The sequence below is a fragment of the Daphnia magna genome, linkage group LG8, assembly GCF_020631705.1.
Source record: "Daphnia magna isolate NIES linkage group LG8, ASM2063170v1.1, whole genome shotgun sequence".
NCBI classification, from domain to species: domain Eukaryota; kingdom Metazoa; phylum Arthropoda; class Branchiopoda; order Diplostraca; family Daphniidae; genus Daphnia; species Daphnia magna.
In genome coordinates this window covers 774,802-801,580 of record NC_059189.1, presented here as the reverse complement: position 1 = coordinate 801,580, position 26,779 = coordinate 774,802, and the positions used below count along the sequence as shown (strand labels likewise).

Sequence of the window (26,779 nt, the reverse complement as noted above, 5' to 3'; positions counted from 1 at the left end):
TTACCTGGATTTTTCTTCCCTGCTACGCGAAAGAGCCATCACTTTAAAACAAAATTTTAGCAGAAAATGTATTGCTTTCAACCGTCAGATCCGTGTATTCTTATTTCCACATATGACAAACAGAAGATGAAGAATGATCGTCATCTATCACTCTCTTCAGCAAAAGATAGAAAAAGATATGGGACGATTTAAATCGAAAAAAAATGGAATGAAAAACAAAATTTAAAGAAATAAAGAAGTGAAAATTTAGTTGAAAGAACGTTCACAGTTTAAGGTTTGCTTCCAAAACATGGAAGTTACCCTTGGCTCTTTTTCACAAATCTGATGTTTATACTCTCAAATTATGGACATTTCCAAGGTGTTTCTTGTTATATCGATAACTGTGTCACCGAGGTTTGAAATAGCAACGAATGAAGAATTTTGTTAAGTTTGAAACAGATGATTTCAATTTTAAATTCTGAAACTTGTTTGTAAAATTCGATACGAAAAAAAAAAAAAAAATCTTGGGGGGAGGGGCCATAATAATGGGAGGAAAAAAGGATGTTGGACATTGAGAGTCGGAAAAAATACTCTGGACACAAAGTTCCGTATGATAATCTTTTGTTTTGTTTAGTGGTTGGGTATGTTCACTGAAAACTGTAATGCTACCTAGACGAATCCAAAGTTTTTAGTACGAATGGCTAAGAGAAGTTTGTTACGCAAAATAGTCCTCGACGAGTAGAGCGGAACGTAAAGTCTCGAAATGCAAGTGTTAGCCGTGGGAAGGTGAACATCATCAGCTGGACGAATCGTTACGGTAGGCATGGGCTGAAAGCCTTCTTCAGAGGCTGGCAATGCCGGTGATCCCGTCCAAAAATAGACTAGGTCTTGTCGCTCTTGGGTCGTCATCTTCTCGACAATGGACCAGAGCCAGCGCTTGAAGCGCAACAGGCGCTCAGGTGGCTCTCCAGATTCGTCGTTGAAACTTGTATAAGAAATGAGTGTCTGTACACGAATCTCGCCCGTGCCATTCAGCAAGAGTCGCAGATCTTCAGAAGTTAATCCTTCTAGAGCATTTTGAGGCAACACGTCAAAAATTCCCAAACGAATAGATTCCATGGCTTTTGATTGCGTCCTAACCATCCGATATTGAGCGTAACGCCTAACATAACTGTAAATGTTCTGAGACGTGACTTCAACGTCTTTTCCGCCGGGAATCAACTCCAAAAATCCCGAACCTTCGTCAGGACTCAAGTCAATACTGAACGTCAAATCCAGCCCACTTAGATCTTTCGTTTCTGCATCGAGGACAAGTTGACGGAAGGACTCATAAACTACAGGATCGAAAAAGGCCAGATCGTGGAATCTGATGGGGCGGCCAAGGATCGCCTTGAGGACGTGGCGGTTCAGTGCGATAGGACATAATTCATTTTGGAGCAGACACAGGCCCATCAGACGACCAACGTTACGGAACGCATTCAGTCGCTCGGGAGTGGCTTTGCCTTGGCGAGGACTGTAGAACCCTTGCTTGCCGGGGCAATAGAAGAGCGGCGCCGTATCATCCTCTTCTACGCCTTCGTCGGCATCCGAGCCAGTCGAAGTCCCAGCTGTGACAGTGGTTGGATTCTTCCTATTGCCGAGATTAAACAGAAGATCCATTTCCATCATTGCTTCAGAGGATAGCTCTCTGCCTTGTGCCAACTGACTTTGACCTAGAACCAACAGGAAAAAGTCAATAATAACGTTTACACCACGCAAATTAGTGTTTGTTTAAAAACTACTGCCAAGTTCAAAATTTACCGAGAATAACCGCGACAGCTTCGTTAACACGTTGTTCCAGCGAATCCTCTGACGCCAAAAGCATAAGCAACTGAGCGGGTGAGAGCTCCAGAAGCATTCCGGTTATTTTGGCCGCAAGGGTAGGTCGTAGGGCTGCCACACGGGGGTAGAGCCTCTCTCCCAATTGAATTACGTGGGGCGAAAGATGATCGTTATTAGTTGTCGGTACGTCACCATCGGGTTGGAAAGGACGGGCATCGTAATTCAATGTTCGAAGGCGAGCATCGCGCACTTGTGCCAGACGAGGTGGACCGTGACGTCGTGATTGATCTCCCGAGATGGAACTGCGATTCCGGCGACGAGCCTTACATTGTAACGAACAGCGTTATAATATTTGCCTTGTAGCTGAACAAAAACAACGGACATAACCAAATAAATATTCATTACCATTCCTGATTGAGACTGTGACGCTTTTGATCCGGCTCCAACTTGTGCAGCATCCAAATTCGGTAACTTCTCTTGAGAGAGGATAGCTTCTGCGATGGCCGTATAGAAACTACGGGCCACTCCAGATCCTTCTCCCGGCTCGTCTTTGAATGTAACCTTTACCCTGCTAACGGCCAACGGAGGTTGCGTGGCCGTCGCACGACGACAGTGGGTATTGTATTGCGTATTAAGCTCTTTAAATGTTTGTGTAATCAGCATTCCTCTTTCACGGTCCATTTTGAACAGCGTCAAATCGCGTTGCTGCATATTTCTCAAGCGCTCCATTTCGCGACGGAAACGAGCTTCTTTAACTGGAAATCCACCCAATTCAGCTATCACGGACCCTGCTTCCGTTCCGACATCGTCAATAAAGACGCGACCAAATAAGTCGAGTGTCAGCCTCCACCGTCCCAAGAGCAAATCACTGGAAATCAATTGGCAGACATTCGGTGCAGTTGATTTCCCAAGCCAAAAGCTGGAGGCGGCTGGGACTGTCTCTTCTGTTTTTTCTCTCGTTGCCGACGTAGGAGCAGAGGTACTAGCACTAGGACCCGAAGAAACACTATCACGCACATTGCCGGTACGAACGATGACACTCTGGACCGTCGCGGGTGCTCGTCGAGGTGACACAATAACGCTGCTCGCTACGCTAGGACTGGCACGGGTTACCTCAATGACTTCGATCGATTCCGAATCCTTCAACGATAAATTCTGTGGCGTTTCTTGGATAACTTCCGGAGTCGGTTGATTTGGTGGAAGTGGCTCTTGTTGCGAATTGATTGGCGTTGCCACCAAAGGAGGTAGAGGAGCCGTAGGTTGATCCGTTTGAATTTCTGGCGTCCTTGTAGACAATCCTAAACGTGTAGGAATAACCTCGAGGGGATTGCTAGAGCCGGGTGGGTGGTTTCCCGATGGCTGAATCGTGATGGGCTGACGCGGAGCGCCAAAGAGTTCCTCGCGGCGTGCAGACGGCTGAAGAAGGTGAGGTTGGTCTGCTAGCGGTAACGCCTCAACCATTGGAAGGGCAAAAGGATCTGGCTGTGGGCATCCCAAACACAATGTCGACTCGGAGCGGCGGAAGAATGGATGTTTCCGGCCGTTACGCACTACCGGTTCTTCCTCGCCACCGACGGATTCAGTATCCATGGCGCCACCGGTACCTTCTTCTTCCATTTCAGCATTCTCATTTTCGTCCTTGAAATAGATGAAAAATATTTAAAAATAATACAAAACTGAATCCTATCGAATGAAACTATTGATCAAACTTACCGGTTCATTAAACATATCTGCTATGTAATCTTCGCCACTACCATTATCACCATAGGGATTGGCCTCATTTCCCGATCGCATGTAGTAAATAAGGGCATCAAAAACATAAGCAATATGCTTCAACGAAGAGACATCGATGACGGGAAGGGTGTCGGAATGTTCACTATTATGAGCCCTCATAAGTGAAAGACAATAATTTAAAAATTCTCGTCTGCCCGTCAACGGGTCGGGCACTTCACTGCTTCGTTCTCCACCAGTGCCACCAGTCTGTCCTCTTCGACCATCGTAAGTCCCCGCTCCAGCTGCCGATCCGGCGAGCGCCGAAGCCGCAGAGCTTGAAGAGGGAGCCGTTCTGGCCGATGGCAACACAGAACTAGCCGTAACCATTCTAAACCAACAAATCACAACCATAATATAAACTGGGTTCATCCTTTAAAAACGGAGGGAAATAAATAAATTTAAAAAAAATACCTTGATAAGGGCGTTCTGCCGTACAAAGTAATGTGATTTGAAGGAGTTCCATTTGGAGTAGAAGCATTTGATAGCGCAACTCCAAAGCGCAATTGGGCTTCTGTTGAATCCATCACGTTGACAAGCCAATCCCACACGGGCTTCAACCGGAACTCCAAAAACTGCTGCAACTGAATCGATTCGTGATTAGTGATGTCCAGATTCCGCGAAAGAGCTGGTGCCAGAGCTGGATAGTCCAGCAGCATTGTAAGCAGATCGGCAATTTGTCGTACAACTAGTCCAAATGCACGAGCTAAACCGCTGGCTGTTGTGGCCATAGAAAACGGTTCTGGTACAACGGGAATGGTTGCAGATGCGGCAGCGAGGGCGGCAGCTGCGGCAGATCGGCGAAGAGATGTCGGTTCTAGGTACATCAAGTTGGTAGTTGAACTGCCGACTGCGTTGCCACTGCTAGTGACGGCTCCATTGGCGCCAGGGCCCCGCACGGCATTGTTCTCTCGGTGGCGTATAGCCCACATCATCGATTGCGGAGCCATGCCCGAGGTGCCACGCACAGGGGCTGCGGCCGTAGCCGGTACGGTGGACGAAGAATTATTGTTGCGGCGTTCTAATTGCTCATCGGAGAACGCAAATTCTTCCGTGTCCTGCTCGTCCGTCTCGCCACCGTCTGATTCATCTTCTTCTTGCCCAGTCGAATCACCAGATTCATCATCTGAGAAAAGGGCTAAAGATGCCATGGCCGCATCGGAACCGGCAGTTGCTCCAGTTTGCACGCTGCGCTGGACCGAGTTGTTATCCTGACATTCAAAATGAGTTGTTAAAACATTACATCTCATCTAACTAATAAATGATGACACCCACCTGAGTGTGAGTGCTTTGATTATCGTTATCGTGTTCATGTTCATTGTCGTCTGAGTCACTTTCAGTCTCTGCCAAAAGATCCAACTCCATATCTGACTCTCCACCGGCGTTGGCACCATCACGACGACCGGTTCCATCGCCGCTACGACCATTGCCTTCCGCATCTTCATGATCTGAATTATCTGCTTCGCCTTCACCATCTCCTTCGCCGTCGCCTTCATCACCCTCGATAGCGTCTAATTCTTCAGACTCCATGCGGCGAGTATTGGCGCGACCTCCTCCAGTTGTGCCGGAAGTAGCGCCGAGCGAACCAGTTGGCAAAGATGACCCATCCGCGTGTTCTTCATCTGCAGCGCGAGGTGTCAGCGGCTGTAAAGGGTCGACGGAAAAGAGTTCTTCGCTTCCGTGAATTGCGTCCGCATTTGATGTCACAAGCGGAAAAGGGACTGTAGGTCGAGCTACACCCAGTTGTACAGGTACGATCAACGCGTCGGCAGCTTCACACAATTCCTCGATGGCCAGATTTATAAGGGCCTGGAAAACTCGTTTGCATTTCATCAACGGCTGCGATGTAACACTGGCGCTGGAAGCGCTATTTTTCTTTTTTCCGGATTGGGGGGCAATCTCAACGCTGAAAACGACAAAGACCCGAACAACTGATCGTACGAATCGCCTTGCAGCTAATCGAGCTTCTTGCTGTCTCGTCCACCACGTTTTGTTTTCCATCTCCGCGATGAGCGTGGTCAAGAGGCTGTCCAGCATTTCAACCGAGCATTTGACTAACATGCAATGGGTGAATTTGTCCAGCAAAGTGGTTCCACTTTGGCTTTGAAGATACAGTTGATCTTCGGGGATGGTAGTAGATCCGGTGGACGTTTCCTCTTTGTAGCCTAACAGCAACATAGCTTTGACAGCTGACCAATCGCCCAGCAAGCGATCCAACGCCATCCGGGCAAATCTTGGGGGTTCCAGATCGTGTTCAGGCATATCAGGTTCCAGTTCGGAAGTGAGGACTTTCCTCGAAGCGGCAATTCCAGTTGAACGAGAACGAGCTGGTCTGTACTGCCGTTGTTCGGCAGATTGACGGCCTACAGTTTGTACAAGGAAAAGAAGAATGTTTTCCCCTTTGACATTTGGTATATTCACCAGATCCGTCTCACTGATTAAGCGGCAGAGTAACTCAAACCGAAGCTTTTGGTTGCCTAGAAAATTAAAGAAATGATTAGTACGGAATTTATTTTATAGCTTTTTTTCTTGGCAGATTTTCACTCACCGGCAATCAAAGCTTTGCATTTACACTTTTCCCAGCAATCACAGTAGGCGGTGGGCGAGGTTCGTTTAAGCTTACAATCATGGCCTTTGTGGCATACGCGGGCGCACTCTGTACAACAGCAAAGGGATCCCGTAAGGCCACATGTTCTGCATTCAAAAATGTCCTGGTTGATGTGCTCGGCGCCGGTCCAAGTGAAGCTACATGTGTCGTTGCTGCAGAGAACATGCAACGGTGAGTCATCAGGGCTGCAACCATTCTTGCCCAGTGGGAAGATGAAACTCTGCAATAACTTCTTCTGAGTTTCCACTTCCGTCGCAAGCTGTCGCGAAACTTTAGTTGCCACGTCGAGCAAGACAAGTGCTGCGGGGTAGGCACGGACGGCGACAGCTTGCATGAACGGTGTATGACCTTGAGCGTCACGGGCGGAAAGGAGCGTTTGCAGATGAAAGTTGAGAGCTGGACTCTCTGTGATGGCCTTCAACGCTGCCAACGAATTGGCACGGCGTTCGACAGGGTCGGAAACGACAGCGGACGCCATTTTGGATGAGCCACAGGCGCCAGCACTGCTGGAACCAGCCTGATCATCATCAGCGTGATTAGACGATTCCAACGACAAAGGCTCTGGCGGCCAATTGAGTGTAGGAATAGAAATATTTTCCTCGGCGACAGAACTGCTACCAGGTGCTCCTGGGTCAGCTGCTGAATTTTCAGACGGTCGCGCAACCGCAGCACGACGCATCATCTCTCGCAAACTAACAGCCCGAGATGAGGAGCTCAAACCAACTGGAAGTGGATCTAGAGGGTCGGCGATGGCAGGTACGGCCGGAGGAGCGTTCCTGTCCTCTTGGACATCGGCGTCTTTATTGGAAGTTGGTGAGCACATAGAGACGCAGGCATGAATCACGTTTCGACCACCATCACAGCGTTCATTGACGATACTTTGAACGCCTGAAAGACGATATGCTTCCGAAGATGTTTCCAAGCAATTCAAAACATGGCGCACTCCTTCGATATCACAGGTAAGCAATCTCGGCATCAACAACTGATTTTCTGTGACGAGTACTAGTAGTATGGCTTGCGTCTTTTGCCCAGGACCCACGCCTTGCAAAGAGTGAGAACCCATACCCAAACAGCGCATGGGTGGTAAATCCAGCAAATGCGGATCACGGATGGAATCTAAACAGTCACGCGATAACGGATAAATAGTGCCGTTGCCATCACGGAGTAAGGTCAAGCCATCGCCGTCCCCGGTATTGTAGAGCCCGATGTTGCGACCGCAATTGGGACCCATGAAGGAGCTATGATCCGTTGGTATGTTGGATTCATACTCGACTTTGCCAGTACTCAGATTGTAGATTGTGTATTTGAGCTGCGAGCCAACCTTGTTAACTGTATGGATCCCTTGACCGTCCACAGCAAAGGCTAAAATCTGGCCCGGATCGGCCAAAGTCACCCGTCGTGGTAGTCGTTGAAAGCAGTCTGGGATTCGGATTGAAGAGCCCGACTTGACCACCTATAAAACCAAGTGTATAAGGTTATCTATTAGTTTCTTTTCTGGAGTTCTATCGAAAATTTTGACTTACTTGTAGTTCGTCTTTACGTAATAAACGACAATCCTGTAGAAGCGAGGCAGGGTCTTCGTTGCCACTATTTGCTGATACGACCAAATCTTTCGCTTCTTTGCCGTTGTAGTCCTTATTCGAAGGGAAACGGACAGCAGCATAAGCACCGTCCACTTTAAGAACGCGTCCGATGGGAACATTTTTGACGTCTTCGATGAAAATCACATCCTTCAAAACCCATTCCTCTTCGTCACCCCGCTTGTCTTCGCTGTCGCCGCGCGGCGCTGGTCGCTTGTGCTTTTTCTGCGAGCCTCCTGCGACACTCCCAGTTTCACTGCATGTGCTGCTGGCTGGCGATGGAGGTGGCGGCATATCAGGTTTTTCAACGACTGCTTCACGAGAGCTCGAGGTTTTCGAAGTGGTTTCTGCGTTGCTACTGTTATTACTCCCCCCTGACGCATTCCCGCGTTTGCTATCACTGCTACCTCCGGGTGGAAGAGGTGGAGCTAGGCGGACCAATGGCGGCGGACCAGGTACAATGCGGAAGCGACACGTGTCAGTCCAGCTCCATGCTGAACCTTGTAACTGGCCAACTTTGGGGACGCCATCGATGATAGAGAATCCAATAGCTCCAGCTTGGTACATAGGGCTGCTTCTCATGCATACCTGGCAAATTCAAAATTCAAAGCATTAAACTTTGAAGTATATTAAGAAAAGGTTATCCAGTCAATACCTGAGCGCCTGTTACTATGTCAGATCCAGAAGCAGAGTTGCTATGGCTTTTCTTAGCCTTGGTTCGATATTTATCCCAAAGTTTACGGCGTTGACCTGGTGGTAACACTCCCCACCAGTAAATGGCTCCATTTTCCAGTCGAACGGCTGAGTAAAGTGAACATGTGTCGAGCGAGACAATTTTCTCGCCGTGAAACTCGCTTAGAAGCTGCGCCGCATGTTCAAGCCTAGTTATGCCAGGAACATGGGCCACCGTTTCATCCAACCAGCTGGCTACTTTTCCCGATTCGGTAACCACAGTACAACGAATGACGGATGCTGAGAGCAGCACAATTTTTTCGGCATAAAGCCCTAATGTAAGAGCTCGTGGGTGATGAACGTGGGGGAAATCCATGTGACGGTAAGGTTCGGCATCCGTCCATTTCCACGATAGAATTTGGCCAGATGTACTCAGTGCGATTAGTTCAGAATACATAGCCGCAATACTTGTGAAACGAGGGGAAGGGCCGCCGGACCCTCGTTCAGGCCAGAATTCGAGCTCTTCCGACAAACCTAGAGGGCTCTGTGTCTGATGAGGGGTATCTTTCTTTTTGTTTCCGTCCAAATCCCGTTCGTACCAAGTGTCCCTAAGCGCCGTCTCTAGCCAACGGCGTGGTCCAAGATAATGCCGATCTCGCCAACGAAACATTCCTGATTCACGGTCTCCTCCTGTTCCTGCTCCACTTCCACCACCTCCTCCTCCTGTAAGACAGTTAATCAATTTTGCTACAATTATATTTCATACAATGTATCCGAATCATGTAAACGGAGAAATCACTAAACAAGCAACCCCAAGCAAAGACAATTACCTCGGTCGCTACTTCTGTCTCGTTCGCCTTCCACACTTCTTCCCCGATTGTTCCCAGATGGACGGCTACGAATAGTTGAATAGCCAAACATGTCTTCAGAAAACATGGCGTCGGCATCAATAATTACTGAAGGTCCAGCATGATCTGAATGCAATCCTGCACCAGGGTCAAGTAGCGAAATCAAGTCTTCTGGAACGTACGAATCCTGGGAATCGTCCACATCTTCACTTTCGTCATCGTCACGTGAAAGCAAGTTATTGACGGCCTGATTGACATCCAGGTTGGTCCTCTGCAGCTCGCGAATGATGACGCTACGACTCTTTCCCTGCAGGACAACCTGAGCTTGGGATACTAGTTCTTCAGGGACAAAGACAGGTCTAGAACTAGCCATTATGACACCATGCCCAGCTGTCCCAGAAGCCAAAAGGCCAGTTCCCCTAGATCCACTGTTGCTGGCACCTCTGAGACTGGAAGCTCTGAGAAGCCTGCCACGCTTGCATGTCTGTCGACTAGGACCTGGGCCAGAACCCTTCCCATCTTTTCCCCGATTTGCTTCACTTTTGCTCAAATCCAGACGATCTGGTAAAACATTGAAGGCCAGTCGGCAGACTCTACCATCCTCCAACAAAAACACAATATGGGAAGGGCCCACAACACATTGCTGGACAGGGGAGCGTAATGCACTGGTAAAACCAGAATTGATGTGGCCAAACCGGTTGGTTTTGTCAGCAAGTTCTTTGAGCCTGCCAATATCAAAAGAGAAAATGAAAAGATTTAATTTCATGATCTGTACAACAAAACCATTGCTAAACCTACACTATCGACCCGTTTTGCATAAAAGGTAAGAAAAGGGTAGGTGTTCGGAAATAACCAAGCGATTTCTTGGCGACAAACTTACCGATCCAAAATCACTTCTTCTGTTGTGGGTAGTGATTGCACGAGAAAATGAATATTTGATGAACCCGACATCATGAAGACAAACTGATGTGTAACAAAGAAACTCGTGAACAATTTTCCTTCTTCTCATGGGTATCTCTTTAGACCATCACGAGAGCAGGCTTAATAAACGTCCAGCATGGAGTCTTCTCTTAAGGGTTTCTGTTGAATAATTTTGTGACAGCGTTGCCACCCCGAAGTTTTGCCCATAGCTCGCTTGCGTTTTGCCGATTTCGGAAATCGGATTTCCCATTCGCCATTGGCCATTCTTCCATCTTCCCAAATCCCAATTTCCCATTGTCCACACTTTACAGTCACTTGCTCACTAGTCACTACTCACACCTTCAAACTTTCACTTTCAAAAATAATGACGAATGGTTCGAATTTCTATATCTCGCTGTTCATACTTCAGACTGATCAAGTGGAACTTCTGTAATTTCTTTTTATTGAATAGTTTTTCTCATTGTATTGTTGTGAAATTTATTGTCGTAACTTATCAATAGCAGTTTTCGCATGTCTGAAACTGACGGCTTCTGGTGTTTATTTTTTTTAAATATATTTTTTCAACTTGGCATTTTAGTTTCAGCATTTTATGATTTTGGCAATAGCGCTTCCGTGTTAATTAAAATTACGTCATTCTTGCACCACTATACACGATAGCTCAACTGCTGTTTCCGAAAGGAACAAAGACCTACACCTAACGCCACTTAACGGCAGGATGGTTCGATGTCCCTGGCTAGATATTCGAATTTACTTGAAAAGTTTTCGCGCTCAAATTGGCTTCCAAATAATCATGCTGTAGAAACGATGTAACTTCTGTATTTTTTCTCGCTCGTTCTATCAAGCTTTTGTTTTTAAAAAAACAGGTTAGTTGACGAAATAAAATAAGAAAAACTAAATCCATGGATTTTGGTGACAGAACGACGGCAACTTAGCTACAGTAGAAGTCACAATAGTTTCTTTATTGGCCGTTAGGTTCGCAATAAGGTTCACACAATCAGATGATACGAATTTTCAAAATTTGATCATCACTTCAAACGGGCCTTACGTGATTGTGGTTGGTGAAGTAGTGGTGCAATAAGCAATAGGCAATAATAACATAACAAACGAACTCACGTTACCCTTCCGTAGGCAAAGAAGGGACACGTTTTCTCAGCTTTATTTACTTTTCAGTCCTTTGTATATTATTTACTTTTTTGTTTTTCGCTTTCCGGAATTCAATATTTAAAACATGTCTGCAAAAAATACCTCTTCTGTGATAGCATGGGGTGGAAAACCTGTTGAAAACCTGGCCAGTGATGTTTCCTTTACCGACGTCATGTCGGAAGACCTAGCAAAGAATTTGCAAATAAAGTAAGTACTATTTTATTTTCAATGAGCCCTATACTGTGTTTGAAAACACATTTTTAAAAATTTTTTTGTAGGGAAGATTTGTCCCAATGGCCAGAACTAGCGGGAGAAGATGTGAAGAGTCAAGCATGTGGGAGCACACCAGTACAAGAAACAGTAAGTGATGAAATGTTGGCGCAGCTACTCCAACTGCAGTTTGATCAAGAGTATGATAGAGCTCTCGGCAAAGAGGAAGCAAAATATAATGGCACTTCTAAAGGTAATGGTTAATACTTTTGTTGCCAGCGTTGCTCAAACTGCAGAGATTTTTTGTTTGCATTGTCTAGTTGGTGTTTCTCTCTCCAATTACCGTAAGATCCCTAAGGGAAGTCTTTTGGATGAAGATTCTGATTCATTTGATGATGATGAATGGGATAAGGCACATCCTGACTGGGATAGTTTTGAAGTAATCATTTTTTTTTTGTATATATTTTTAAATATGTGATGGTTATGTGATGTTCTTATTTTCCCAGTCAGCTGAAAAAGAATCCCCTACAATTTCAAAATTGGGGTACGCAAAAAAAGGAGGAGAGATCATAACGAAACATGACACCGTCATCACGGGCCGGAAGAATGCTTGCAAAGCGATGGAGCTGGAACAGCTAAAGATCGGGGACGGTGGCGGTTTTGATATGATGTTGAGCAACAAGGTGTACAACAACCTGAAAGCGTTTTCGCACCAAGAGCAGAAAAGGGCGGCCCGTTTGAATGATAAACACGAGAAGGCTACTGCTACTATGGCCATTGATCCCCGCAGTCGTCTGATACTCTTCCGCTTGGTCGACAACAACATATTGGAACGCATCAATGGCGTCATCAGTACCGGCAAGGAGGCCGTCATTTTGCATGCCGAGGGCGGCAAAAGCGAAGAGGTTATTGTTCCAGGCGAATGTGCCATCAAAGTGTTTAAGACTACCTTGAACGAATTCAAAACACGCGACAAGTACATCGCCGAAGACTACCGTTTCAAAAATAGATTCTCGAAGCAAAATCCACGCAAAATCATTCACATGTGGGCGGAGAAAGAATACCACAATCTTGCTAGGATGCGCCAAGTCGGTTTGCCTTGTCCTGATGTTGTTTTACTCAAGAAACACATCTTGGTCATGTCTTTCATAGGCCAAGGAGGTCGACCTGCGCCAAAGCTTCGTGAAGCGGCTCTGTCAGCTGCGGAGGTGGATTTGGCCTACAGTCAAACAGTTTCTCTGCTACATAAAATGTTTAATGAATGCCACCTGGTCCACGCTGACTTATCCGAGTATAACATTCTTTGGCACGAGAAACAGTGTTGGCTCATCGACGTCAGCCAGGCTGTAGAACCGTCACATCCTCATGGATTAGAATTTCTGTATCGCGACTGCACCAACGTCTCAAACTTTTTCCGTCGATTAGGAGCCAAAGATGCCGCTTCTCCCACGGAACTTTTCGCATCTGTGAGTGGTTTCAGCGTTGATGGACTGGAGGCAGACGTTCTGAGCCAGATCCGCGATTACGAGCGTAACGAAGAACATTTGACCGTCAGCCATCCAAACCAAAAGCTCTACCCGTTCGATTATTGTTGGCAAAAATCCCAAGAGGCTCGAGGTCAGCAGGAAGAACTGCGGCAGGAAGAAGGATCACCAGAAGAAGAACAGGAGAACCTTTAATCGTCCGCAGCAATGTCAAAAACTATTTCATTTTTTCTTATTTCTTTTCCTTTTGATTGATGTGTGGCTGTTGTTGTGAACGTTTAAAACATTGATGGTTACACGGTGACAATTAAAAGATAAAACTTTTGTTTTTCCTTTAAATTTGCAATTGTACTGCGCATATTGAGTGCTAACAACATTCATAACATTTTACCAGTTTTCAGGGTGTGAAAGTTTCCTGGCGCATTTGCCAAAGTCATGATGGTGCAAGAAGCGGAACAAACATGAATACGTAATCATTTCAGGTGGGTATGTATAGGCAAAGAAACAAATGAAACCCGCTGGGTAATCGATAGACAAATGTTTTTTGTTTTTTTTTAAAGATTTAGTGCTAGTAGAAATATTGTTTTGTTTCACCCTGTCGACCGAAAAACAAAAACAAAGCGACTGTGATACAAACGCGCTGCAGTAAAGTGAGCGAACTATATCATCAGGTATAATGCCATACACATTCCTGTCATCACTTGGTGTGCAGTCGGTTCCCCTCTTGTTTGTTTTTTTATTGACTTTTTGGAAAGGGTCTTTAAGGAAGATTTGGCCGGAATTTGAAAAGAAAATGGATAGGCTCGATTCAGCCAAGCGGTGATAACGAAAAGAAAATCGCTCAAACGAAAGCTATTTCCCCGTCACTGATTTGTTTCAGGGAAGTCTGTTCGCTCGGTTGGGGTTGGTGACTAGTCTCTTCGACAGCATCTGAGGTGACTTTGATAAGGATGTTACTCGGTTTAGTATTTGACGGAATCTTCCGCCTGGTAGCCATCGGTCGCCACCATTTGATGGGCCATCGTGTCCCACCCGTCGGCTCGCTCGAAGTCATTTTGCTTATTAGGAGTGGATTGGTCGTTAACATCGTATTAGTCTGACCGTCACAGTTGTTCGACTGTAAACTTGCACCGTGTAAACTGCGGCCGGTCTGACCATCAAATTGTCGGCGTGCGACTGACGGTGAAGACGTCTGACAACCAATCGATCCGTTCCCTTCACATAAACACGGAATAATAAAAAAGAAAAATAACAATAAATGTTACATAAAGGTCCGTTGGAAAAGAAACAAAAATGTAAAGCCAATTACCGTCAGGTATGGCCAGGTAAGAACCGTTGACTGAACTCTGAGTCACCGAAGTCCGAAGAATTTGTCCTGACCGTCCGGATGCGTATCGATCGCGTTGATTGACGCAAACCGATGCTTGTCGGCTGTGGTGATTAGCGTGATGGCCGGTGTCTTCAACCTGCGTGAAGAAAAGACTAGCGGGCCGGTAGATGCAGCGACAAAAGGTGCGCATAAAAGTGCGTCGGTACTTGTCGCTGAGGGCGCAGTAGAGCAGGAAATTACAAGCGGCATTGACGGACACGAGACAATTGAAGATGTTGCCAAGAGCTCGTAGAACGGCCTCTTCATCCGACTGCGGCGAGGGGTCGTGAAAAATGTTGTAAATGAGCGTGGCAGCCGTGGGCAGCTGACAAACCAGGAACATAATGACGACAGCTATCAACGTGATGGTGATGCGGATCTCATTGGAAGCGGCACGTTCCTCCCGGTCGCTCTTCGTGATTGTCTGCCGTTGTGTCATTATTTGGCGGAGTTTCTGACTCTGACGTACCGAATGGATCAGGAACGAATTAAAGACGATAAGCAACGTCAACGGTAGCAGCACCTAAAAAGAAAAATTGAACGTTCCAGAAGAAGAAGGGGGAAAAAAACAAAAAACAAAAAACAATTTAAATTGAGCGGTTGGCTGGTTCGGTTCTGGTTCGACGAAAATAGTCGTTTACGAATGTGATGCTCGTGAACCAGTAATAGATGGTCTGATAGGTTTCATCGTTGCCCAAGTAGCTGGGGGTGATTTCAGCTTTCGTGACGTTCGTAACGGGGTCCGTCATTTCCAAAATCGTCCACTCGAACGGCGTCGATAGAGTTGCCGTGAAACAGATCAAATAGACGGCCACGATAACTCGCCTCGCTCGTGATTCGGTGCACAGCATTCGGCTGCGAATCGGATGGCTCACGACGATGTAGCGCTCCACCGTAAAGGTCACAATCAGCCAAACGGAAGTGTTAGCTGCATAGGCCCCCCCCCCCCACACACACAAACACACAAAAAAAAAGAAAACAGAAAAAAGTGATTAACTCCAGTGCAGCTCATCTCTTTAAAGTGTAGAGAGAAGACCCTCCTAGTCTTGGGGGAGAAGTTTGATTACGTTTGAACGAGATTGAAAGCGCACCTGTCACTTAACTATTTATTAACTTTCATGTTTCATTGCGCGTACCAGGACAGAAGGAATGCATTACGAGCGGATAGGACTCGACGGATTTCATTCAACTTGCATGATTCAATTTCATTGGGCTTCAACTGCACGATGCTGAAACCAAAGTGCACACTTGCAGGACATCATTACCTTTACAACGAATTTTCGCCATCATACCACTTAAAGTCGAAAGGTTACCAATTCCTGACGGCACGGAACATTCCAAATTACTAGGACTCTCTTGACTGGCGAGATAAGAGCGTGAATAAGCAATCAAGCGCACTTTGCAACGTTTCAAATAGTGGCAATTCTTTTTAAACGAGTTAACACAGATTTTTTTTCCGGCTTAATGGTCCATTCATAAAGCGGATGAAATTCCCCAAATTTTAGGCAAAAAAAAACTAAAAAAAAATTAGAAGATAGAGAATTTTAAAAATAGATTTTCTTTTTTTAAGTGTTCCGGTCGACTAGACACGACGTTGCCTCCACGGATGCGTTGCCTCAGGACCCATTAAATGTCGAATGAACGTAAATAGAAAGAAATAAATGTTGTGAGGTGATATAATAGACTATGTGTGTCTCTCTGCCCACACGAGAATACTAAATCAACTAGGGACCCGAAACTACGGTGATCGTCTCCTAAATTGCGTTCTAAAAATATAATAATAGTGTGGGCGCAACCAATCGGTTCACTTGAGTTCTCGAATCTGTACGCACACGTCGGGTAATGGAAGAACGTGCTGAGTGTACGAGAATGCGACGAATAGAAGTACAAAAGAATAGATTGCATCAAGAACAAGTCAACCGTACACCTGCCGAGTTACCGGTACACCATTCATCCCCCCCCCCGAAAGTTTCCGTTCAAGTTTCCTGTAACGGCAGACGAATCTGTACAAATGTATTGGTGCCGTTATTCCACTACGAGTCGATCGTAAAAGTTTAATATTAGATTTCGAAATCCAAGGATTATCACAAGTCGCACTCTAGATAATTGGCCAAATTACGGCGGTACCATTCGGCCAGCTCCCATTGACTAGGCCAATGCTCGGTAATAAGATAAGGTAGGATCAAATATGCGTCATACTTACTAGTGGCGTCGGTGAGCCAAAGACTGTACGGCCAGGTGTAAGCGTAGAAATTAGAAAGAGACACATCTTCCTTAACGTGTGGGTAGTGGCGCAACGATAGCCAGAACACGCACAGTAAATAAACGAGGTCGGCAATGGCTAGGGCAGTTAGGTAAGCATTAGTAGACGAACGCATCCCTCTGCGAGTCAGTACCACTAATAACCCAAATTGGGGAGGGGAGAAAAAAAAAAAAGAAAAAAAAGACGATCAGCGGAAAATCAATAGATGGCGTTGAACGAAAATAAAACTTACGAATTGTGACTCCATTGCCAAAGACTCCAATGGTTGCAATGATGGGTAATAGAACCTGTATTTTTTGTTTTTAAATCGAAATAAAATATTTGGTAAAAAAAATTTTTATGTTATCACAGAAGGAAGAAGAACATTCGAACAAATTTCATTTGCTCGAATTCAAGGTTAGCCGCAGACACTTTGATAAATTAAATTCTCTACGGTTGAAAGAAGAAACATTTTCAAAGACATTCCCCTGACTACGGTTGACATTTAAGTCACCCACGAGATGGATTACGTTGCACTGTATGACATCAATTTATCATCCTTTCTACTCCGGTGGAAATACCATTGGCGCACCCATCGCGAACATCGATTCAACTATTATGAATGTAATTCAAGTGCCCGGCTTTTCCCATCCGCATTGGAAACGCGATACATTATCAACTTTATCTTCCACGACTGGCGGTGTGCATTATAGATTATAAATTTTTTTTTTTTCGCATATTAAATGGCAAAGTTGGATGAAAAACAAAATCAAAACAAAAAATTCATAGCGTCCGTATAGATCCGGGAAAATAAGCTTACCCTTTGTACCCAGAAGCGGGATTCATCACGAAAGCGCACAAAAGCTGGATCGGCCGTCGATGCTAAAATGGATTGATTCACATCTTGGCTAGTCGAATCGTTTTCATTCAGCCACCAGGTCGTAGTCGTGTTGATCGCCAGCAACAGATTGTCGTCCATTTTGGCGAGGTCAGACGGTATTGCGCAAATTAAGGGAAAACGTCGGGTGGATCACCGATGGCTGCTTCAATAGGCACGAATCTCCGGCCGACATACACCTCATAATCCTGCACGATAGCGCATAAAAGTAGAAACATCAATACTGCACGTCAACGTCTTTTTGAGGGGTTTGAAACAATAATGGCGCACGGCCGAGTTTTCCGTCACGGAAGAGTCACTCACTTTTTGATTGCCATGCGTTAGATTGTTCTCCGTTCTCATAGTGAACTTTGACAAAGTGTTGGATTGAAACGTCTAACGACTCATGACCTTTCTGGTCTGAAAACACAGACACAAAATAACGCGGGCCTGCTGCTAGTTACTGGGCGACACTCAACTGGCGCAGATCAAAAGGACTGTGAAGCATCGCAACAGTCTATTGAAGTCGAAACGCGATTGAACTCGACGCTGTGCCCCGCCGAAAAAGAATTCCTAACATTTCTATTATGTTGTCAATGCACTTTGTGTTGCCTATCAAAAACAAGTGGCGCATGAATGGTGAGACGCTGTCCGCTTAGTTTGGGCGAGTAATATGCTCTTCATCGGAGACAAATAGGTGTTCTTTATTACACTGTACGTCGTACGTTTTGTTTCCAGCCAATCGCATCCGGCCAGACGGATGAAAAAAAATGTGATTTATGATGACATTAACGGTAGGATCTTTACCATCGCCTATTGCGAATTGTGTGTGTGTGTGAATTTTTTGGATTAATATTTCGCATTTGATGGAATAGAATCGTGCAAAAATGGCCGCCGAAGTGACAAAAGGTACGAAAAAGAGCTCGGCTTGCAAAGGTCGACGAAAAAGAATACCATAATGAAGTAAAATTTAGCGGGTTTCGGTGCTACCTGCACAATGGTTTTGCTGCACGCAAGCTCGCTGAGTGATTACGTTCCATAATAGCGGAGAGATGTGTGGGAAAAAGAAGAAAAAAAAAGTGGTACGAAGTGAAAAGTTGTGGGGAAAAAAAATCAATACGAGATGCTATTTTTAATATATAAGAATATCACAGAATTCAATCAGATTACTCGACAAACAGGTAACTGGAATGATAAAGCTTTTGTTGGATCTTTACAGATCACGAAATCGGTGCATGCGAAATATAAGCAAATTTTTCATTTCTAATCTCATCTACGAGTCGTCTTTGATGTGTTTGGATAATTGCTTTAAAGCCAAAGTCCCTACAGATCAAGAGCAACAGCCGCCATTTACAGTTTCGAACCTTATTTTCGCTTTCCGTTAAGTTAATGATAGCTTTCGCAGATCGCTAAAACATCTCTGTTAAATTGTAGTTCCAAAATTCGAATGATACATTTCCATGAGTTTCCTTTTGATTATCTATTCCCTTAACGAAAGATAGAAGAAAACGCGTAGACAGAAAGGTTCTTCCGGTACAAGAAAGGAAGCACCGGAAGAGGAAGACAATAATAATAAAAAAACACATCTGTAAATGACTAAAAAGGGCGCACTATATCGACGATCTTATGCGTCATTCCGCGAAATCAGATCATATCTTCTCGTTGGCAACTATTCCCGTTATTAGATTGCCAATAGACTACGATACGTTGTACGTGTATTGAAATTAACGCACACGACAACCCAACTCAACTTGATGGATGAGCCGCTACGCACTTGTTTCAGTCACTGCCCTGAATGATCACTATCGAGATCATAATCAAGACTGACAGTTGCAATCCAAATGTGACAAATGCCCTTTTAAGGGATCCGAATCTCGTTGGATTGTTACGACTAACACGCTCACACTATCAACATGTCTGTCTGTTTTTTCGTGGCGTAGAAACATTCCCAGCTCTCCTTATATGTATTTCACTTGAGGGGGAGAATGTAATCGATAAACTGGGCACTGTCCATCTGTCATATCTCATTTTTTTTTTGGGAGGGGGGACGGATGTCACGCCCCAACCCCACCATTTCAGCGACAGCGATATGTAACATAAACGACGCAGTAAAAATGTTTGTCCATTCATGTTTTTCTATTTACACTTGCATGTCAATTAAGAACCAAAACTTTTTTCTTGAGAAGGGGTTGCTCGACTGTTGGGCAACTTGAACCACGTCATTACCCTCGAGTACACTGATACTCGAAAGACACGTGATTCCTGCTGAAGAGACTAAACATGGTTAGAGTGGATGAGCACTACGTGACGTAAAACTCGTCATATTGATCCGATTTTTGGGAGGGGGGGCTCTCAGGACGTGATCATCTTTCTTGACCATCTTCCAGATTTCGGACAAAAGAGGCCAAGAAAATAAGGACCTGCTTTTTATTTTTTTACAAAGAGCCTCTCGCTTGCCACTCGGCAACGTCATTAATGAGACGGCCCTTGTTCCATTCTCTAAGATGCGCTGAAAGAAAGTCGGTATTGCGAAATAGTACGAAAACTAAGCGATTCAAACAAAATGTCTGAAAGATTTTCTTTTAAAAGTTGTTCTATTTCGAGCACGGTGGGCACATCAATGCTCTTATTTACGCCCCATTTCAGTTTGCGCGTTTCCAGCAAACCGTGCGGAAGACGCAGATGAATTAATAAGCCGAGCCATTCGGATTAAACCAACGACAAAAGTCGCAACAGAGCAATAAACACATTTTTGTTGACGACACGGATCATGCGCAAAAGTTAACGAAGAAGAATCGGAGGTTTACATATTACTAACTCTTTGCTACAATGGCATTGCTGTTCCTACATTACTAGAAAGCAAGAAAAGGGAAGCACTAAAGAGGAAGTTGATTGCCATCATCGTGCGCAGCAGATCTTTTTAAAAGATATTATAAGATCGAAAAAAAAAAATAAAATGGCAAATTCCGCGTGTGTGTGTGTGTTTTTTCTTCTCGATATTGTTCGCCATAATATGAAGAAAGACGATTCACCAGTCTTCTTCTAACGGTGAAAAAAAGCCATGACGCCAAACGGACGTGACCATCCCCTGATATTTTACGATCTCGTTTTGTGACCGACAGGCTTACGACGTGCTGTCTCCATGTTATTTATTATTAGTATACATTTTTGCATGATGCGTACTTGGTAAGGGGAAAAAAAAAGGAGCATCAGCTGATGGTACGTAAAAAGAAAATCGTAAGATTGACGTTAAAACCTTCTAAAATGAAAAATAAAAAATAAAGAAAGTAATCTTGGAATTTCGTTCCAGATCGAAGCCAAAACAAAAAATGTTTCCCATTGTTGAAACCCATATTTTTTCTTTTCAATTTACTGTCCAACATAGAGGGAGAAAAGAATGTTGGAACACATTCGAAACACAGATTTTTATGCGTTTCTTTTAAGATAGGCCAAAGCCATAAATTAACTGGATTTCGGGTGGATTGCAAATAGAGTAGAGCTACTACCGTCAGGACAACATCACATGTTGAATGAGGTTGTGTGTAAAAATAAAGTCTAGAGAATAAAACAAAACCAGCAAACTCAGTGCCACATTCACGAGGAAAACGACAACTGTACAAAAGGAAATAAACAACCTGTCAGAGTTCTACCAACAAAATCCCTACTTTAGGGCTGTAAGCTACTCAAAACATGTCAATTTTCATTTTTCTTTAAAAAAATAAAAATAAATCAAGTGGCTCCTTTTTCTGCTGTCACATTCATTGCGTCTACACGAACAAGCTCACGGTCACGGCAGTCTTAAAATCACGAGCATTTTTAAAATTTTTCTACCTAAATTGTACATAGGAAAAGCTCCGAATGTTTAAAAATCCGCTCACTTGATTAGAAGATTGAGTTAATGAATGTCTAATAGGTACTTGGTTAGGGTCGATAACCCTATTATTGCCATGTTCTACGAAATGGAAATGAGAGAAGAATTAATCAGTGCGCATCTTTTGTTTTTGCTTGATTGCATTCTTGTAAAAAAAAAAAGAACCCGAATAATCCACACTGTTGTCTATCTAATTTCGACTTGTGCAATCGTAAGTTGTTTGGTAGAAACAAGTGCCACGAATACATAAAGCGCACGAACTTTTTATGTTGGTGTCACGAGATTCACGTGACGGGTCAGTTCTTAAGTTAACGATCGCACTCCAAGACAAAACAACTGACGCGCAATAATACCACTCGTGGCAACAACATTTCTCGCCAACAACAAGCCAATCTTTGCATTAAACAATCATTTGAACTAAAGGTAAACAAGCTTAAAAAAATATTTGAGTCCACATAATAACATGTTAAAATTTCGAAATGTGCAAAGATGAACACAGAGTTGCACATATCGTTCACGTGTTATTAGTTTCGGCAACCATCAATGTAAACAGCCGATTTGTACACGCAAAAACTTGAAAACGAGGTCGGTTTACTTAAACCCTTTCGGCAACTAGTCGCAAACTAATGAAAGGAGGTAGGAGAATAGGCTACTGGATACAATTGCAACTGTAGTTTCCGTGCTCCTTTTTGTTTCTCCTCTCTTGCCGTTAATCACACACAGAAAGAAAAAAAAAAGAGAAAATTCTAGCTGTGTTTTACTAGCAAGAGTCGGGTCAATACAAACGTCTGGTTCGGCTGAGATAAAAAAAAAAAAAATCTATAAGCCTCGCTCCACAATAAGCGAAGGACATCATCAAAGAGATGTGAGAAGAGGGCGTGGATCTTAAAAAACAAAAAAAAAAAGGGGGTAAAGCCAAATAATTCAAATAAGGGCAAAAACACACTCAACAAAATATGAGAATATTTCCCCTCTTCTTCCGCAAAGAAAGGAAATAACAGTCCGGAGGGATAAAAAAAAAAAGGTGAGAATGACATCTCGCTTCACCATCAAAGAACAACAAAGGAAAACAAATTTCGGGGTCTCCCATTTTTCCTTGAAGGTGTAGACAAAAAGAAAGCCGCCAAGTGAGTGCAACATAACGCGGAACGCCATCATTCCGGTGACAATAAAAAATCGGGATTCGATTTTGCTCTTCGGGTGAGTCTCTTTATACTCTTACCTCTTCAAATACAACACGAATGCGTTGCGGCATTTTCGGGGGAGAAAAGAAATAGACAGCACTCACGCTATTTAAAGGAATGAAGCAAGTAAGTTCGAATTGAATTATTCACTGTAAGAATCGGCAGCAAAAACAAAATATATCAGCATGCATAAAACCAAATGCGCATTAGAGGAAGACAATTAAAAATTGCTTTTAAAAAGAAAGATGACAGTAGATATTTTGCTGTTACGGATGGATTTGGCGGCTGGTCATCACCCAATAAAATATAAAACCAGTTGGCATCGTGTGGTGCCAACAGTACGCTATCGTATGGGATTTCTATCTCTGGCCTATATTGGATGACGTCAGAACCGATCAACACAAATAATCTTAGCTGGAAAAATAAAAGAATCGTGGGACCTACGACCATCTAAAACAAAAGGGGGTACCCATGAAACCTCAAATTTTATGGCGAACGACGATAGGCAATTGTTTTTTTTTCTAGGGTACGAGTATACAAAGCCGAAGCAATTTTGCAACGTCAACACAAGTCGGATCAAGGAATGTCGTCGACTGTCAATTGGCGCAAAATAGATTCGGCTGAATTTCAAACGAGAAGCCAATCGAATGTTGTTTGTGAGAAGAAATAGCCTTTAGGCTGATCGACACTCGTGCAAAAATTTGCATTTCAAAATCTATTTGCTCATGGGACACACGTTACGTACTCGAACTAAGGTCTGGCACAGAGGCTGCTGTCACCCTTACATTTAAACTTAACTGAATGCACACAATCATCCCAACCTTGATGTATTCCTAGACACGGGAGGTTTCAGCAAGCAAAACAGGACAGTCTGAAGGGTTAGATGCGATAACGGACAAACTGTTAAGCGAATGCATTAAAGCCAACGATTTGGAGGAACTTACAAAATGATCGCCTTCTATTCTTTTTGAAATGGGAGGTGTCGACTAGACAGAGAATTCGTATTCTAGGATTTGCTCAAGGGCACATGTAAAATTTATACGCTAGGAGGTTTATGGGAACTTTAAGCGATGGCATTGAAAAGAATTTCTCAATATGCAAAACCGGCAGTGAGAACGAGCAACAATCTGAGATTAATTTTCCAACAATTTATACACAGCGTTCTTCTTTGGTTAGGGAGGAGGATTCATTTCCGTCATGATTGAATCAGATAAGAACGCATAACTATTCAACCCAAAAAAAAAAAAAAAAATCACTTCCTTTTTCGCAGTTTCAATGACGCGTCCTTCATCGGCGTCGATTTCCCTTTTACGACTTTACGATGTCTGATTGACCTTAAGCCATATAGATTTAAACGGAAATCTATTAAAATGTTCAATGCCAAACCCAGAGGCGCAATCAAAGCAGCGATATATTGGAAAGTAAAGAACGTTTCGATTTACTTAACTGAGAAAACGAAGGCATTTTCAGATTGCCGCTAATTGTTTGTATCATTTTACAATACAATTGCCACGAATGCATCCCGCCCTAATTCTTAGTTCTTCTGCTCATGAACCCAATCAAAGTGCACTACGTGACCTATACGACTATTTTCCCATTCCCACGAGTGAAATCCAATGCGTCAACAATAAATCATCTCTTTCCGCGTCACCCACATCTCTTTTATTGGCTGTTGGATTTTCTTGACAAAGAATGATGGGCAAACTTCTCTGCATGTTTTCCTAGGCAACCGGAACAGGGTGTCACGCAAAACCCTTTCATCGCCTGATATTGTCATTCCCGACGCTTGGACAATAATGCGCATGCAAACATTACATTTCTTGTAAGAAAAGAAAAAGGAGTGGCTACTTACATTATTGCAAGTGGCGCTAATATTATAAGCATGAAGAACTCAAGAAATTAAAATGTTCAATTTAAAAGCACACATACATAGACAAAAACTAAATAATTATTATCAAAAACAATTGAAAACTCACCGTTTACGGCGGTTTGCAGTTGTGAAGACGATAACATAAAGAAAAATTTCAACAAAGAAGCTGTAGATTGTGTCGGGACCACCGACAGAGTTCCCATTAATTTGAGAGCGAAGACAATTACCAAATGAAAAATGGACTACTATCCGAAAAATCGTGTCACGACACGTACGAACTTCGTGACTCGACCATGTACCGAACCAGTCTGAAGCGTCGCACAGCTCGGAAAACAGACTATAGATCTCAACTTTACACTATGCCAACAAAAGAGGAGCAAAGCAGGAAGGCCGTCACAGCGCAAGAGCGCATTCGTCCCGCCTCTTGGATTTCCAGTTTTGATCACAGTTTTAAAATACAATAATACAAGCAGCAACTGTTAGGTCCGAGGTTATTCGACTGATGAGCAAACATCGATCGATCGGAAAAGCAGCTATTTTATGATGACAAAAACGACAAAAAAAGAAAAGAAAAGACACACAAACTTTACATGCTGACAGTGACGAGTGTAAAAAGATAAAAAATGGATAAAATAAGTTTTTCTTTTTGTTACATTACAAATTAAAAAGCGTAAATATAATGTTCTACGAGAAAAGTCTGTGCAACGTTACGAGAAAGAAATTTCAAATTCCTCGTGACCTACTAGAGGTAATTTAAATTTTACGAGCGAGTCGGTTACAAGGTCACTATCAGTTATGCACACCGAGTCTGAGTAGTCTACGAGACCACGTTTACGACGAATAGGATTTATCGTAACACATTTGCTTTATGCGAGAAGAGCTGTTCTTCTTAAGTAACACCTTTTTTTTTTTTAAAGGAATAATTCGAATCCCCAAACTCTTCTGAAAGACTTCGGCAGAAATAAATACAAAAATTTATGCGCATTTCGTATAAACCCCTTCTGATAGCCTGGATAAAGATCTGTCAGTTTACAATGGACTTGCACCTCCTGAAAAGTGTTTCATTCAAATTTTATTCCACTAAGGATTATCGGCGCAGTTTGAAATTACGTCCACTTTGCATGCTAGCAGCGTAAGGTACTGTGACCTTGGACTAAATTCTAATTTAACGGTTGAAAAAAAAAAACGAAGACATATAGAAGGTCAAAAAATCAACATGACTTTGGCTGGGACCTGCCTCCACATGATTTGCATATGATAAGTAGCAATTAATGATACCTTATCATATGACTTTGTTCAAATGTTCACCCTAGCTTCAAAGAAACTCAAGCTGTTTGTTTCGGCAGAAACAAACGAACGAAAGGATGTCTTTACATCAACCAAATTCAATAAGACATTGGTCCCAATGCAATTGTGCAGTACTTTATGAGAGAGTCAACAGGCTTTATTGACTTGGTAATGTTTTACATCAATGGGAGTAATAAGGATTTTTTCAGTTCTTACCAGTAGAGCCAAATCCTCCTTCACCCCTGTCTGTGGAATCTAGGGACTGTTATAAAAATCAAAATAGTAATTTTGCACCTATAAAATGTTCACACTATTGTTACCTCAACTTCTTCAATCTCTGGGTAGAGGATGCGTTCACAGATCAGTTGAGCCACACGATCACCTTTATTCACTTTGAAAGGTGTTTGGCTGTGATTAAACATTACCACACCAACATTACCTCTATAATCTTGATCAATGACTCCAGCTAACATTGATGAAAAACTATTATTAATGGTCCATATTAGCATGAATACGAAGACTTATTTGTTACCTCCAATATTAATATGGTGGTTTGCAGCGAGACCAGATCTAGGAGCTACCCGACCATAACACCCATCAGGAAGTTGAATCTGGATATCAGTTTTGGCTATCACCTTGCCCATGGCTGGCACTTCATAATCATAGGCACTAGAAAAATGGTCTTTATCAAAATCCATGCTAAAAATGAAATGGCTTGCATATTTAGGTACCTGTACAGATCGTAACCAGCAGCAAGTTTCGAACCTCGTGTAGGACACATTGCATTCTGCGATAGCTTAGCAAAGCGAAGAACAGATCCAGACATAATGTTAGGCAATACAAGTTGAAACAAAGTAGTAAAATAGAGCAACGAAACGATCCCTGCAAAATTTGGCCTACGACTAACAATACGACGACGAAAGGTAAGCACTTCACTTTTCCTTTCTTTGCAAACAACGTTGACTTTTTCTGCACAAAAGGAAAAGACCCGGGAAAAATAATACGAGGAAACATGCGGTTTTAAAAACGCGGGAAAGCAAAAA

The 26,779-nt window shown here is 43.5% G+C and overlaps 4 protein-coding genes across 7 annotated transcripts; 1 reads left to right on the top strand and 3 right to left on the bottom strand.

Annotated features, from left to right (window-relative positions):
* Positions 1-71: 71 nt before the first annotated feature.
* On the bottom strand, positions 72-10,370 carry LOC116928540 (E3 ubiquitin-protein ligase UBR5). 2 transcript variants are annotated; one of them, XM_032935632.2, is made up of 11 exons: positions 10,159-10,370; positions 9,261-10,003; positions 8,414-9,177; positions 7,702-8,346; positions 6,119-7,631; positions 4,846-6,047; positions 3,985-4,781; positions 3,514-3,901; positions 2,206-3,438; positions 1,780-2,122; positions 72-1,691 (listed from the first exon to the last, which is right to left on the bottom strand). In XM_032935632.2, exons 1-11 carry the CDS (start codon positions 10,230-10,232, stop codon positions 649-651), a joined length of 8,745 nt encoding a protein of 2,914 aa, XP_032791523.2. In that variant the 5' UTR covers positions 10,233-10,370; the 3' UTR covers positions 72-648. The 2 variants fall into 2 exon arrangements, with proteins under 2 accessions (XP_032791523.2, XP_045033784.1); XM_045177849.1 differs by having other exon boundaries at positions 8,414-9,153.
* Positions 10,371-11,236: 866 nt separating this feature from the next.
* Positions 11,237-13,360, top strand: LOC116928533 (serine/threonine-protein kinase RIO3). The gene is made up of 4 exons (XM_032935622.2): positions 11,237-11,549; positions 11,621-11,805; positions 11,873-11,991; positions 12,059-13,360. The coding sequence occupies exons 1-4, from the start codon at positions 11,428-11,430 to the stop codon at positions 13,229-13,231; spliced, it is 1,599 nt and encodes a 532-aa protein (XP_032791513.2). The 5' UTR covers positions 11,237-11,427; the 3' UTR covers positions 13,232-13,360.
* A 2-nt stretch (positions 13,361-13,362) lies between these two features.
* LOC116928532 (FMRFamide receptor) lies at positions 13,363-24,784 on the bottom strand. Of its 3 annotated transcripts, none has more exons than XM_045177851.1 (7): positions 24,556-24,784; positions 17,468-17,733; positions 16,901-16,955; positions 16,609-16,803; positions 15,047-15,333; positions 14,346-14,928; positions 13,363-14,251 (listed from the first exon to the last, which is right to left on the bottom strand). In XM_045177851.1, exons 2-7 carry the CDS (start codon positions 17,624-17,626, stop codon positions 13,878-13,880), a joined length of 1,653 nt encoding a protein of 550 aa, XP_045033786.1. In that variant the 5' UTR covers positions 17,627-17,733; positions 24,556-24,784; the 3' UTR covers positions 13,363-13,877. The 3 variants fall into 3 exon arrangements, with proteins under 3 accessions (XP_045033786.1, XP_045033789.1, XP_045033788.1); XM_045177854.1 differs by lacking the exon at positions 24,556-24,784 and adding an exon at positions 23,401-23,424; XM_045177853.1 differs by lacking the exon at positions 24,556-24,784 and adding an exon at positions 17,849-18,289.
* Positions 24,785-25,514: 730 nt separating this feature from the next.
* Positions 25,515-26,716, bottom strand: LOC116928539 (deoxyuridine 5'-triphosphate nucleotidohydrolase, mitochondrial). Its single transcript, XM_032935631.2, has 5 exons — positions 26,468-26,716; positions 26,269-26,405; positions 26,057-26,202; positions 25,953-25,998; positions 25,515-25,609 (listed from the first exon to the last, which is right to left on the bottom strand). Exons 1-5 carry the CDS (start codon positions 26,560-26,562, stop codon positions 25,530-25,532), a joined length of 504 nt encoding a protein of 167 aa, XP_032791522.1. The 5' UTR covers positions 26,563-26,716; the 3' UTR covers positions 25,515-25,529.
* Positions 26,717-26,779: the final 63 nt, after the last annotated feature.